Source organism: Hyla sarda, chromosome 4 (genome assembly GCF_029499605.1).
Source record: "Hyla sarda isolate aHylSar1 chromosome 4, aHylSar1.hap1, whole genome shotgun sequence".
NCBI classification, from domain to species: domain Eukaryota; kingdom Metazoa; phylum Chordata; class Amphibia; order Anura; family Hylidae; genus Hyla; species Hyla sarda.
The window spans coordinates 305,340,949-305,354,680 of NC_079192.1; the positions used below are offsets into that span (position 1 = coordinate 305,340,949).

General features: G+C 40.5%; 1 protein-coding gene across 2 annotated transcripts in view; it reads right to left on the bottom strand.

Moving 5' to 3' along the window:
• ARHGEF37 (Rho guanine nucleotide exchange factor 37) overlaps positions 1-13,732 on the bottom strand; it is an 87,967-nt gene that overhangs the window by 13,671 nt on the left and 60,564 nt on the right. For both annotated transcript variants that reach the window (XM_056574748.1, XM_056574747.1), the window contains 4 exons: positions 12,986-13,096; positions 10,496-10,825; positions 6,316-6,444; positions 2,857-3,052 (listed from right to left, as the gene is read on the bottom strand). In XM_056574748.1, coding sequence (XP_056430723.1) covers positions 2,857-3,052; positions 6,316-6,444; positions 10,496-10,825; positions 12,986-13,096 — 766 coding nt within the window. The remainder of the gene's footprint in view (positions 1-2,856; positions 3,053-6,315; positions 6,445-10,495; positions 10,826-12,985; positions 13,097-13,732) is intronic.

Consider the following 13,732-nt stretch of genomic DNA (forward strand, 5'->3'; position numbering starts at 1 on the left):
TTACCCCTTCTAAAAATCTAAAATTTTGGGGGAAAAATGTAAAAAAAAAAAAAAAATTTACACATCCAAAGTAGTCAAACACCTGTCGGGTGGTAAGGCTCACTGGACCCCTTGTTACGTTCCTCGAGGGGTGTAATTTCCAAAATAGTATGCCATGTGTTGTTTTTTTACTGTTCTGGCACCATAGGGGCTTCCTAAATGCGACATGCCCCCCAAAAACCATTTCTGCAAAATGTGCTTTCCAAAAGCCAAATGTGACTCCTTCTCTTCTGAGCATTGTAGTGCGCCCGCATAGCACTTGACGTACACACATGGTGTACCACCATACTCAGAAGAGATGGGGTTACAAATTTTGGGGGACATTTTCTCCTATTACCCCTTGTAAAAATGTAAAATTTGGGGGAAAACCAGCATTTTAGTGAAAAAAAAATTTTTCTTCATTTACACATCCAACTTTAACGAAAAGTCGTCAAACACCTGTGGGGTGTTAAGGCTCACTGTACCCCTTGTTACGTTCCTTGAGGGGTGTCGTTTCCAAAATAGTATGCCATGTGGTTTTTTTTAACTGTTCTGGCACCATAGGGGCTTCCTAAATGCGACATGCCCTAGAAAAACCATTTCAGCAAAATGTGCTTTCCAAAAGCCATATGTGACTCCTTCTCTTCTGAGCATTGTAGTGTGCCCGCAGTGCACTTGACGTCCACATATGGGGTATTACCATACTCAGAAGAGATGGGGTTACAAATTTTGGTTGGCATTTTCTCCTATTACTCCTTGTAAAAGTTTTAAATTTGGGGGAAAACTAGCATTTTAGTGAAAAAAAAATAATTTATTAACACATCCAAATTTGACATAAAGTCGTGAAACACCTGTGGGGTGTTAAGGCTAACCATACCCCTTGTTACGTTCCTTGAGGGGTGTAGTTTCCAAAATAGTATGCCATGTGTTTTTTTTTTACTGTTCTGGCACCATAGGGGCTTCCTAAATGCGACATGCCCCCCAAAAACCATTTCTGCAAAATGTGCTTTCCAAAAGCCAAATGTGACTCCTTTTCTTCTGAGCATTGTATGCGCCCGCAGTGCACTTGACGTACACACATGGGGTATCACCATACTCAGAAGAGATGGGGTTACAAATTTTGGGTGGGCATTTTCTCCTATTACCCCTTGTAAAAATGTAAAATTTGGGGGAAAACCAGCATTTTAGTGAAAAAATGTTTTTTTTTTCATTTACACATCCAACTTTAACGAAAAGTCGTCAAACACCTGTGGGGTGTTAAGGCTCACTGTACCCCTTGTTACGTTCCTTGAGGGGTGTAGTTTCCAAAATAGTATGCCATGTGGGGTTTTTTAACTGTTCTGGCACCATAGGGGTTTCCTAAATGCGACATGCCCTAGAAAAACCATTTCAGCAAAATGTGCTTTCCAAAAGCCATATGTGACTCCTTCTCTTCTGAGCATTGTAGTGCGCCCGCAGTGCACTTGACGTCCACATATGGGGTATTACCATACTCAGAAGAGATGGGGTTACAAATTTTGGGGGGCATTTTCTCCTATTACTCCTTGTAAAAATTTTAAATTTGGGGGAAAACTAGCATTTTAGTGAAAAAAAAAATTATTAACACATCCAACTTTGACATAAAGTCGTGAAACACCTGTGGGGTGTTAAGGCTAACTGTACCCCTTGTTATGTTCCTTGAAGGGTGTAGTTTCCAAAATAGTATGACATGTGTTTTTTTTTTTTTTTTGCTGTTCTGGCACCATAGGGGCTTCTTAAATGTGACATGCCCCCCAAAAACCATTTCAGAAAAACTCACTCTTCAAAATCCCATTGTCGCTCCTTCCCTTCTGAGCCCTCTACTGCGCCCACCGAACACTTGACATACACATATGAGGTATTTCCTTACTCGAGAGAAATTGGGTTACACATTTTAGGAAGATTTCTCTTCTTTTACCCCTTGTAAAAATTCAAAAACTGGGTTTCCAAGAACATGCAAAAAATGAAGATTTTGAATTTTCTCCTTCACTTTGCTGCTATTCCTGTGAAACACCTAAAGGGTTAACACACTTACTGAATGTCATTTTGGATGCTTTGAGGGGTGCAGTTTGTATAATTGGGTCATTTCTGGGGTATTTCTAATATGAAGGCCCTTTAAATCCACTTCAAAACTGAACTGGTCCCTGAAAAATTCCGATTTAGAAAATTTTGTGAAAAATTGGAAAATTGCTGCTGAACTTTGAAGCCCCCTGATGTCTTCCAAAAGTTAAAACTTGTCAAATTTATGATGCAAACATAAAGTAGACATATTGTGTATGTGGATCAATGTATAATTTATGTGGGATGTCTTTTTTCCTTATACGCAAAGAGCTTCAAAGTAAAAAAAAATGCAAAATTTTACATTTTTTCATCAAATTTTGGAATTTTCCACCAAGAAATGAAACAAGTATCGACAAAATTTTACCACTAACATAAAGTAGAATATGTCACGAAGAAACAATCTCTGAATCAGAATGAAAGGTAAAAGCATCCCAGAGTTATTAATGCTTGAAGTGACAGTGGTCAGATGTTCAAAAAATGGACGGGTCCTTAAGGTATATTTGGGCTGGGTCCTTAAGGGGTTAAAACAAATGGTTTCCATTTTTACTTTTATCTACCATAGCGATGAAGGTTGCAGTTTTACTTTGGGGTAGATTCCTGTGTGGTACAGATATAACGGGTGAGATTCATCAAAATGAGGCAAAGCAGTAGTGGAATTTATAACATGAACTTAACAGGGATTTTTACATACAGTAAAAGATGGGTAGAAAAAAGGTAAAAAAAAAAAAATTATGGCAGAAATAAAATTATGTACTGTACCTCCAGTGTCAACAAGCCATCTGGTTTGACTTCCTTTGGTATCTGCAAATTGGATAACCGCCACCACTTCACCACGTCTAAGTGTAAGTTCCATTTCACGGGTGCTCTTCACAGCGCTCATCACCTGGTAGAGCTTTTGAGGACTGTATTGTTTCAGTAGTTGCTGGACTTGACGTTCAATGATTGGAAGGTGCTCCTATCACGGGTGAAAGCAGAAAAGGAGACATATAAATTATTTACAATATGTTATGTCGAATTATGCCGAAGGTTAAAGTATACCTGTCGTTAACAAAAACTTTTTATATAATGTAGATAATGCCATTACATATATATTTGTAATAAACATTGGTTAAAAATTATTTTTTGGGTGAAAAAAGGCTACTGCCTGTGTGTCTCTGTGAGGAGACCAAATACAGGAAGTGAGGGTAGGACAAGCAGGGCTCTGCACAGAACCCTGCTATTCCATTTACACTTCCTGTATTTGGACTCATCACAGAGACACAAATGCAACAGCTGCAGGGACAAAAATATACACATTTTTTACCAATGTATACTACAAATATACATATAATGTTATTTTCCTTATTATAAAAAAAGGTTTAGTTAATGACTGGTACATTTTAAATACATTTCCACTTTGTTCGGCTTTTTTGTTGTATTTGTTTGCTAAAAAAAATAAGAATAAAAACTTATTGAAAGTAAGGTTAGAAAAATTTCCAAGTCATGTAAATAGGAAACATACAGGTGTTCTGGATTTAAGCCACAGTATATTTGTACAATAACTTTTGTGAAATAAACCTGTTGAAGGGGGCTGGAAGGGGGTTTGGCCTCCTCACATGTGACTTTAGGGCCGACTTAGGACACCTAAAGTTGCAGAAATATACATCACCTTAACAGATGGTTCCACCTCTGTCTGTGTCAGAAACTGTCCAGAGCAGGAACAAATCCCTAGAGATAACCTCTCCTGCTCTGTACAGTTACTGACATGGACAAAGATGGCAGCTGGGAGCACAGTGCTGGAGTGGAAAGAGACACATAAGTTCCTCCTACACATATAGCAGATTATAAGTACTTGAAGGCTTCATTAAAAAAATATATATATATAGAGTGGTAATTTACACATCTGACTGGCATGGTAAACCCATAGGCGCCATGTGATCATGTCACGGCTGCCCTCTTCTGTTCAACTGCCACGGCTGGACTCCCACTATTGATTGTACAGGCCCATTTTCTGTGGTTGTAAGTGCTGCATGTCAGAGAGGAACAAGCCCATGCAGCATAGCAGTTAAGTCTGGGGTTAATTTATAAGCAAAAGAAAAAAGGTGGGTGCAGCTCAACGACTAACTCTTTGGGGTGAAATGGGCCGAGGTTAACTGCCGGGCACTTATACCCTAAGTACCAGTTAAATCAGATCAAAAATGGAAGAAAAAAAGTGCAGTCCTCAGGTGTTCACCTGGGGATATGTGTGTGTGATGAGGGGGAGGTGTGGGCATAAAAAGGAGCGGAAAGGGGGGGGGTTAATGGATAGGAACAGAGTGGGGAGGGGGAGGGAAATGAGAAGGAAAAAAGAGGGGGTGGGGATAAAAAAAAGAACAGAGGAGAGCGGGATAGTGTGTGAGGAATGAGAAAATCGATCAGACTCCAGTAAATTGATAACAAAATAATTTATTTAAGTGAATGATTGTGGTGAAAAACTGTGGAGAGGTTCGCTGGGCCCTAGCGACCACCCACCTAGTCACCTGTTACAAATAAAAACAAAAACAAAATTGCTCCAGAAAGAAATAAACAACATACAAAAATCTCCCCCTATGCTGCCTAAAGTATGTTTGTCAGGTTGTCACCAATAAACGATACAGTCAATGTTGTGCAGGCACAAAATACCTCCTCAGCGCTGTGCACTCCCTGAAAACAAGAAGGTAATATCACTCCTGTACTGAGGTAAGTTCTCCTGAGTGCTGTGCGCGCCCTGCAAACAAGAAGGCAATATGTGCGTGCCCTGAAAACAAGAAGGCAATATCACTCCTGTGTAGAGGTAAGTTCTCCTGAGCACTGTGCGCTCCCTGAAAACAAGAAGGCAATATCACTCCTGTATTAAGGTAGGTTCTCCTGAGTGCTGTGCGCGCCCTGCAAACAAGAAGGCAATATCACACCTGTGTAGAGGTAAGTTCTCCTGAGCGCTGTGCGCTCCCTGAAAACAAGAAGGCAATATCACTCCTGTATTGAGGTAAGTTCTCCTGAGCGCTGTGCACTCCCTGTAAACAAGAAGGCAATATCACGCCTGTATTGAGGTAAGTTCTCCTGAACGCTGTGCGCTCCCTGAAAACAAGAAGGCAATATCACTCCTGTATTGAGGTAAGTTCTCCTGAGCGCTGTGCGCGCCCTGAAAACAAGAAGGCAATATCACTCCTGTGTAGAGGTAAGTTCTACTGAGCGCTGTGCGCTGCCTGAAAACAAGAAGGCAATATCACTCCTGTATAGAGGTAAGTTCTCCTGAGCGCTGTGCACTCCCTGTAAATAAAAGGCAGTTCCTGCTATGCAGATCATACGTTCTCCTGAGCATTATATGCTACTTAAAAGTGGTATTCAATATCCGTTATACACAGGGTAAATCCTCCTAAGCGCTATGCGCTCCCCGCCAACATGGAATAAAGTCTGACTCCTGCTTTGGCAGGATAAAGGCAGAAAGTAAAAGTTTTATGTAATTTATAGCATTAATGGGGTAATATACACTGGGGGACTATGTCCCGTTCACCCGTCTGTTGGTCTTCTTTGAGATCTGTAAGTCGCGGGGTACTGCTACAGACGGCTCCCCACGGAGAGTTCTCACGCTGATGTTCTATTTCTCTGTTAGCACCGTCCTCCTTGTGCTTCAGAGGGTGCGCTCAGAGCGCCATTGGTGTGCGGATGTGACGGCTGAGGTCTTTAACAATGCAGATTGTGCCTTGGCGATGTTTTCAATGATGGGTGTTGCAGTCTAATTAGGGCTAGACTAGTTTCAGGAGGTCTCCTCCTTTCCTCAGTAGCTTAATTTATAAGCAGGCTCTGCAGCTCTAGCTAGGAGAATTGTGACTGTTAGGCCGTGTTCACATGGAATATCCGCCTGCAAAATTTCTGGTCGACATTCCGCAAGCAGCAGGCACTGGCAGAACATGCCGGTGGTGGGACTGCTCGGAAATGCAGAATCTCTATAGACAGCAATGCATTTTTGAGTGGATTTAACAGAAAGACATGTTAATTCTTTCTGCAGAAATCGGGTTTTCCATGCCAGATGTTTTCTTATGTGCCTAACTTTGCATGGCACTATACAGCATTACTTTGTGACTGATCTTTATCTCCCTGCCCCCTTGGTAAACCCTTGCCCCAGATATTGCTAAAGTCTAGTAATATTTGACACATACCCCAGGGTACATTATGGGAAAGAAGAAGAAAAAAGGTGCACGTGAGACCATTATCGCTTACCTGTGGCACGGGAACTGGCAATTGCTCTTCAAATTTTTTTGTGAATTCATTTAGCTGTAAAATTGAATAACTGATACAGTCTTCAACCCATTTCCTAAATTGGGGCTCAGGGACTGTACTGCACTGCATCTAGAAAATAATATTACAATGCATTATATATAGGCACTTCTAATTGATGTGGGCTTTAAATGCTTTAAGGAATAATTTCAGTCAGTAAATATAACACACTTAAAACTTGATAACCCCGTAATGACCGCTGATACGCCTTTGTACTGCATTCATTAAGGGTACTTGTTCTAGCTCGCTGTAAACATAATAATGCAGGTCTCCAGAATAAAGCTATAATGCTATTTTAATGGTGTTAATTTTAAAGTGCAAAAAATTTATGACAACTTTTTTTTTTTTTTTGCATTTTCTCCACAAAGAAAAAAAAAAAAAAAGAGTTGAAAATCAGTGCAGCCATTCAGGAAACATTCATCTTGTTGGTACTCCGGTGAAAAAAAAAATATATATATATATTTTTTTTTCTTAAATCAACTGGTGCCAGAAAGTTAAACAGATTTGTAAATTACTTCTATTTAATAGAAAGCCCCACTTATCAGCTGCTGTATGCTCCACAGGAAGTTCTTTTTTTTAAATGTATTTTCTGTCTGACCACAGTGCTCTCTGCTGACACCTCTGTCTGTCTCAGGAACTGTCCAGAGCAGGATAGGTTTGCTATGGGGATTTGCTCCTGCTCTTGACAGTTCCTGAGACAGACAGAGGTGTTAGCAGAGAGCACTTTGGTAAGAAAGAACTTCCTGTGGAGCAGTCCGAGACAGCCCCGATCCCCCTGAAGGGATAGGAGTGAGGTGGCAGGGGTGCCACGCCTCCTTTCCCTGCTATTGGTCAGTCAGAAGCGTCCGACCAATAGCAGATCGGGGGCGGGGGGGTTAAAGTTCGGTTCCCCCGCTCTGCCCACCCATGGTAGTCCAAGAAGAGCGGGGAAATTGTGCTGGGAGCGGTGCCAGAGGTCCCTTACCCAGAGCCCCCCAGAGCACCCCTTATTGCATTCCATGAGGGGTGCAGTTTCCAAAATGGGGTCACATGTGGGGGGTCCACTGTGAGGTGTTAAGGCTCACTGTGCCCCTTGTTACGTTCCTTGAGGGGTGTAGTTTCCAAAATAGTATGCCATGTGTTTTTTTTTTTTTTTTTTTTTTTTTTTATGTTCTGGCACCATAGGGGCTTCCTAAATGTGACATGCCCCCCAAAAACCATTTCAGCAAAATTTGCTTTCCAAAAGCCAAATGTGACTCCTTCTCTTCTGAGCATTGTAGTGCGCCAGCAGAGCACTTGATGTCCACACATGGGGTATTTTCAGAAATTGGGTTACAAATTTTGGGGGGCATTTTCTCCTATTACCCCTTGTAAAAATGTCATATTTTGGGAAAAAAATGCATTTTAGTCAAAAACCATTTCAGCAAAATTCGCTCTCCAAAATCCCATTGTCGCTCTTTCTCTTCTGAGCACTCTTCTAGTGCGCTCGCAGAACACTTACATCCACATATGAGGTATTTCCTTACTCAAGAGAAATTGGGTTACAAATTTTGGGGGGATTTCTCTTCTCTTACCCCTTGTAAAAATGTAAAAAATGGCCCTACAAGAACATACAAGTGTAAAAAATGAAGATTTTCAATTTTCTCCTTCACTTTGCTGTTATTCCTGTGAAACAACTAAAGGGTTATCAAACTTTCTGAATGTCATTTTGAATACTTTGAGTGGTACAGTTTCTATAATGGGGTCATTTATGGGATATGTTTAACAGAAAGGCCCCTCATATCCACTTCAAACTTAAATGGTCGCTGAAAAATTCAGATTTTGAATTTTTCGTGAAAATTGCTTCTATACTTTGAAGCCCTCTAATGTCTTCAAAAAGTAAAAACATGAAAACTTTCTGATGCCAACATAAACTAGACATATTGTATTTGTGAATCTATATATAATTTATTTGGAATATCCATTTTCCTTACAAGCAGAAAGTTTCAAAGTTCGAAAAATGCAACATTTTCATGAAATTTTGGGATTTTTCACCAAGAAAGGATGCAAGTAACAACGAAAATTTACCACTGTGTTAAAGTAGAATATGTCACAAAAAAACACTCTCGGAATCATAATAAAAGTTAAAAGCATTCCAGTGTTATTAATGCATAAAGTGACAGTGGTCAGATGTGCAAAAAAGGGCTGAGTCCTTAAAGGGGTATTCCAGGCCAAAACTTTTTTTTATATATCAACTGGCTCCGGAAAGTTAAACAGATTTGTAAATTACTTCTATATAGTATAGTATAGTTATTAGCTTCTGAAGTTGAGTTGTTGTTTTCTGTCTAACTGCTCTCTGATGACTTTCCCATCATGCACAGCTCCCGGGACGTGACATCATCATTGAGCAGTTAGACAGAAAACTTCAGAAGCTAATAACTATTGTAAGGATTAAGATTTTTTAATAGAAGTAATTTACAAATCTGTTTAACTTTCCAGAGCCAGTTGATATATAAAAAAAAGTTTTTGCCTGGAATACCCCTTTAAGAAACAAGAGGAATATCTCTTGAATCAGCATTACTGCTGTCAGTTTTCCTTTAATGTTAATCTATATGTGAGCATTTGTCAAGTTTGTATAAGTTGGTTTATATCTTGGCTAAGTCAATGAATGAATCCTTTGCTTATATAAAAATTTAGAAAATAGGCTGATTTTCACAAATCTAATCTTGATTTAAGAAGCCTTTACACCTGTTTTTTAGGCACCTTTTACACCATTCAGTTATGTGGTTTAAAGCGCAACCATCACCTCCGTACAGGTATGGAGGTGCAGTTACCATTGCATAGAGCAGAATGTGAAGTATGTAAAAGCGGGTGCTTTTACTCACATTTGCCGCTGTCTGTAAAGGAAAATTCTTACTTTATTCTCCTGCAGTGGCATGCCGCCTCCTCTTCGCTCCTAGCTAATCCCGCATGATTGACGTGCAGCGCTCCATGCTAAGAGCTAGGGGGGGGACGTGCCACTGGAGTCGGCCGGCGTCAGAATAAAGTAAGAATTTTCCTTTACATACTGCGGCGAATATGAGTAAAAGCACGCCATTTTACTTCACATTCTGCTCTATGTAATGGTAACTGCACCTCTGTACCTGTACAGAGGTGACAGTTTCACTTTAAAAGTAGGCATGCTTTGGTGTAAAAAGGGCCATGGTCTAAACCCACATCTAATTTAGCTCCCTGGCATATATTGTTGCTGAAATTGTCTCCAGCTCAGAGCTGTTGTAAAGTTCAAGGTACAGCGCACAGTGTCAGCCACGGCAGCGCCTGATTCATTAAGAGGTCTGTGTATTCAACTACTAATTTCTAACAATCTCTCCTCCTCTTTCCTCCTCTCTCTCTCTCTCTCTCTCTCTCTCTCTCTCTCTCTCGTATAACCCTCCTTTCCCCTCTCTTTCATTTCTATTCTTCATACATCATTTTATTTTTTTTACCTCTCTCTTCCACTTTTTCTTCATCCCTCCTTCTCTGCTCGCCTATGTCCTCCCCTTTCTTTCTCCCTCTCTGACACCAACCAACTTACCAATACCCCCTTATTTCCTACTCCATCTCTGTCCTATCTTTCTCCCCTTTCTTTCTTCCTTCTGCCCTCCCAATCTTCTTGTCCCCTTTGCACCCTTACTTTTTCCTCTCTCCCACCCTTCTTACATCTATCTCCCCACCCTGCCCCACCTTCTTCTCTCTCGGCCTTCCTTACTAATTCCTACCCTTTCCCCCCTTCCTATACTTTCCTCCTCCACCCTTTCCCTTACCCATTTGTTTTAACCATTTGTTATTACCAGATAAAGAGGCCAGCTTGCTGCAGAACAAATCAAGCATTACATGGCGCCTACTGAAATGAATGGACCATGTAATTCCCAGCCCGGCTGGTCGGCCCTGAAGAAGACATTTTCTTGTAGTGGTTCTCCGGTCTGCCTATTGTTTAATTGTAGTCTATGGTGGACTTTAAACGTCACTCTTGATCATAGAATATAACAGAATTCTACAAATATTGGAGCCGGATTTACAGTCTTCCTTAGACTATAATGAAAATTGATAGACAGACGCATTGCTCTGATATTTAGTATGTAAACAGTGAAAATGTGTACAATTATATTTGTGTTTCTTCCTTTACCTGAGAAGAATGTTCTTCTGCTGCAAAACATCCTTGAACAGCTAAATCTTTCTGCACAGCAATAAAACTAAGGAAAATGTTATGAAGCAGCTGATAGGACAGTGAAATGCAGTTAGGCAGCTCAGACAGTAGCATGGAATGAATGGTCTTGTAGTTGGTTACAATGTCCTCTTCTTCCCATGTCATCTTTCCAGTCTCACTGTGCTTCTCCTCCAGGTTTTCATAGTCTAAAAGTTTGTCCATTCTCTTACGGATCAAGTGCTTTGGCCCCTTTAAACATTCTGAAAGGTTACTAAGAGGCTGCAGGACCATTATTTGTAGTCTTCTTTTCTGCAAGAAGGAGGTGATATCAGAACTTAAAGAGGTACTTTTTTTTTTTTTAATCAACTGGCGCCAGAAAGTTAAACAGATTTGTAAATTACTTCTATTAAAAAATCTTAATCCTTCCAGTACTTATTAGCTTCTGAATACTACAGAGGAAATGGTTTTCTTCTTGGAACACAGAGCTCTCTGCTGAAATCACGAGCACAGTGCTCTCTGCTGACATCTCTGTCCATTTTAAGAACTGTCCAGAGTAGGTGAAAATCCCAATTGCAAACATATGCTGCTCTGGACAATTCCTAAAATGGACAGAGATGTCAGCAGAGAGCACTGTGCTTCTGATGTTGGCAGAGAGCTCTGTGTTCCAAAAAGTAAACCATTTCCTCTGTAGTATACAGACCCTAAAAAGTACTGGAAAGATTAAGATTTTTTAATAGAAGTAATTTACAAATCTGTTTAACTTTCTGGCACCAGGTGATTTAAAAAAAAATATAAAAAAAAAAAAAAAAAAGTTTTCCACGGGAGTATATGTACATGGTTGTGTATGAGAACAAGATTAGCTTCACTATCTTCTTTACTGTGATCTTTAAAGGGGTACTCCAGTGGAAACCTTTTTTTTTTTTTTTTTTTAAATCACCAGAAAGTTAAACAGATTTGTTAATTACTTCTATTAAAAATTCTTAATCCTTCCAGTACTTATTAGCGGCTGTATACTACAGAGAAAATTATTTTCTTTTGGGATTTCTTTTCTGTCACGACCACAGTGCTCTCTGCTGACACCTCTGTCCATTTTAGGAATTGTCCAGAGCAGCATATGTTTGCTATGGGGATTTTCTCCTGCTCTGAACAATTCCTGGCATGGACAGAGGTGTCAGCAGAGCGCACTGTGGTCATGACAGAAAAGAAATCCAAAAAGAAAACAATTTCCTCTGTAGTATATAGCCGCTAATAAGTACTGGAGGGATTAAGATTTTTAAATAGAAGTAATTTGCAAATCTGTTTAACTTTCTGGCATCAATTGATTTAAAAAAAAAAAGTTTTCACCAGAGTACCCCTTTAAAGAACACAGTAAAGAAGATAGTGAAGCTAATCTTGTTCTCATACACAACCATGTATATATACAAGAAATGAAGTTCCACAGCAAAGGACATGCAATAGTGCTGGGGGTCCCAAACTTCTACCCGAAACATAAGAATTGTCATATACTAACTAATACATTAGAAGTTAGTGTGAATGCCAGAGATATGGATATGTTCTGTTTTATTGTGATGGCCAATTTTGCAAAACTAAGAACTGGAAGTACAGACATATTGTTATTAACTTTTGAATTAACTTCTCATAAATTGTCATATTGTTTTAGATAAAACAGTCAGACAAGACAGTAATAAGATATTCAGAAGACAAGTCAAACAGATTCTCTTCCTTTTGTCACTTTTGCAAAAAAGACTATGTAACATAATTCAGAAGTAAAGAGTAAGGCCAGGTTCACACTACAGAATCCCTGGACGGAATTTCTGCCAGAGGTCCTGCGAGCGGCGCTAGGACCACACGTACTGCATTGCCATCCCTATAGATGGCAATTAATTTCTGAGCGGATTTGCGGAAAGATCCATTCAGAAGTGCATTGCCATCTATAAGGGATGGCAATGTAGTCCGCTTGGTTCAAGCGTTGCCTGCAAGATCTTTGGATGTACCAGGGATCTTTGGATGGAATTTCCGCTGGAGATCCTGCAGGCGACGCTTGAACCAAGCGGACTGCATTGCCATCCCCATAGAAGGCAATTAATTTCTGGACGGATTTGCCACTCAGAAGTGCATTGCCATCTATAAGGGACGGCAATGCAGTCCACTTGGTTCAAGCGTCGCCTGCAGGATCTCCAGCGAAAATTCCATCCAAAGATTCCTGGTACTGATATACTGCCATTGTTTTCTTTTGGGTACAAATCCCTGGCATAACCTTTAGATGCTATTTAATAAAACAGTAGTAGAAAAGGTCAGAGCCGGAGCATAGACTACTGACCAGACAGAGAAAGGGGCTGCATTGTAGAAATAGTAGTTATGAGCCCTAATTCTGGGGTATAGAGGTTGCGCTCTATAGAGGTATATTTTTTGCTATTGGTTTTGAGTAGCAGTTTGCTGCCTGTTGAGTCAGAAATCTACAATACTTACAAATGCTGGGTAGATGCCATTATGGAGTTCTAATATGTATCCATTCAATGGATGGATTGAACCATGTAGATGCTCCATTGGATATGTCTCAGGCTGGATGAGAAAATATTCCTGTGAAATAAGAGAATGAATCATGACAAGTATAATCATTAAAGGGTTCCTCGGCCCTACTACATTTTATTCCCTATCCAAAGGATAGGGGATAAGATAAGTCCAAAGTAGTCACAGCACTAGTAAAAACATCTAGAGGGGAGGTTTTTACCTCGAACTATGCCGGTTTGCACCTTTTTGTATGCTGTCGATTTTAATGGATTCTAAATAAATGAATGTTTTTACCAGTGCTCTGACTACTTTGGACTTTTCTATTCTGGAGACAGTGAAGGAGGACTGACAGCATGTGCACGGAGGAGGTGAGCACTTTCCATTATTTCTTTTTTGCTTATAGGGGATAAGATGTATGATTGCGGGGGTCCAGCCACTGGAGACCCCCGCAATCTGTTATTCCGCATCCACCTTTGTGATCTCTTCACAGCGCTGGAGGCTCCAAGTGTGAAGAGTGACGACCACAGGGCCGGAGTATCACGACGTCACAACTCATGCTCCCTCCCATAGATAGATTTGCAGTGAGGGGGCGGGTTGTAACGTCACACGGGGCCGGAGTATCATGACGTCACAGTTCATGCTCCCTCCCATAGACTTGCAGTGAGGGGGAGAGGTGTGACATCCCACGGGGGCGGAGTCGTGACA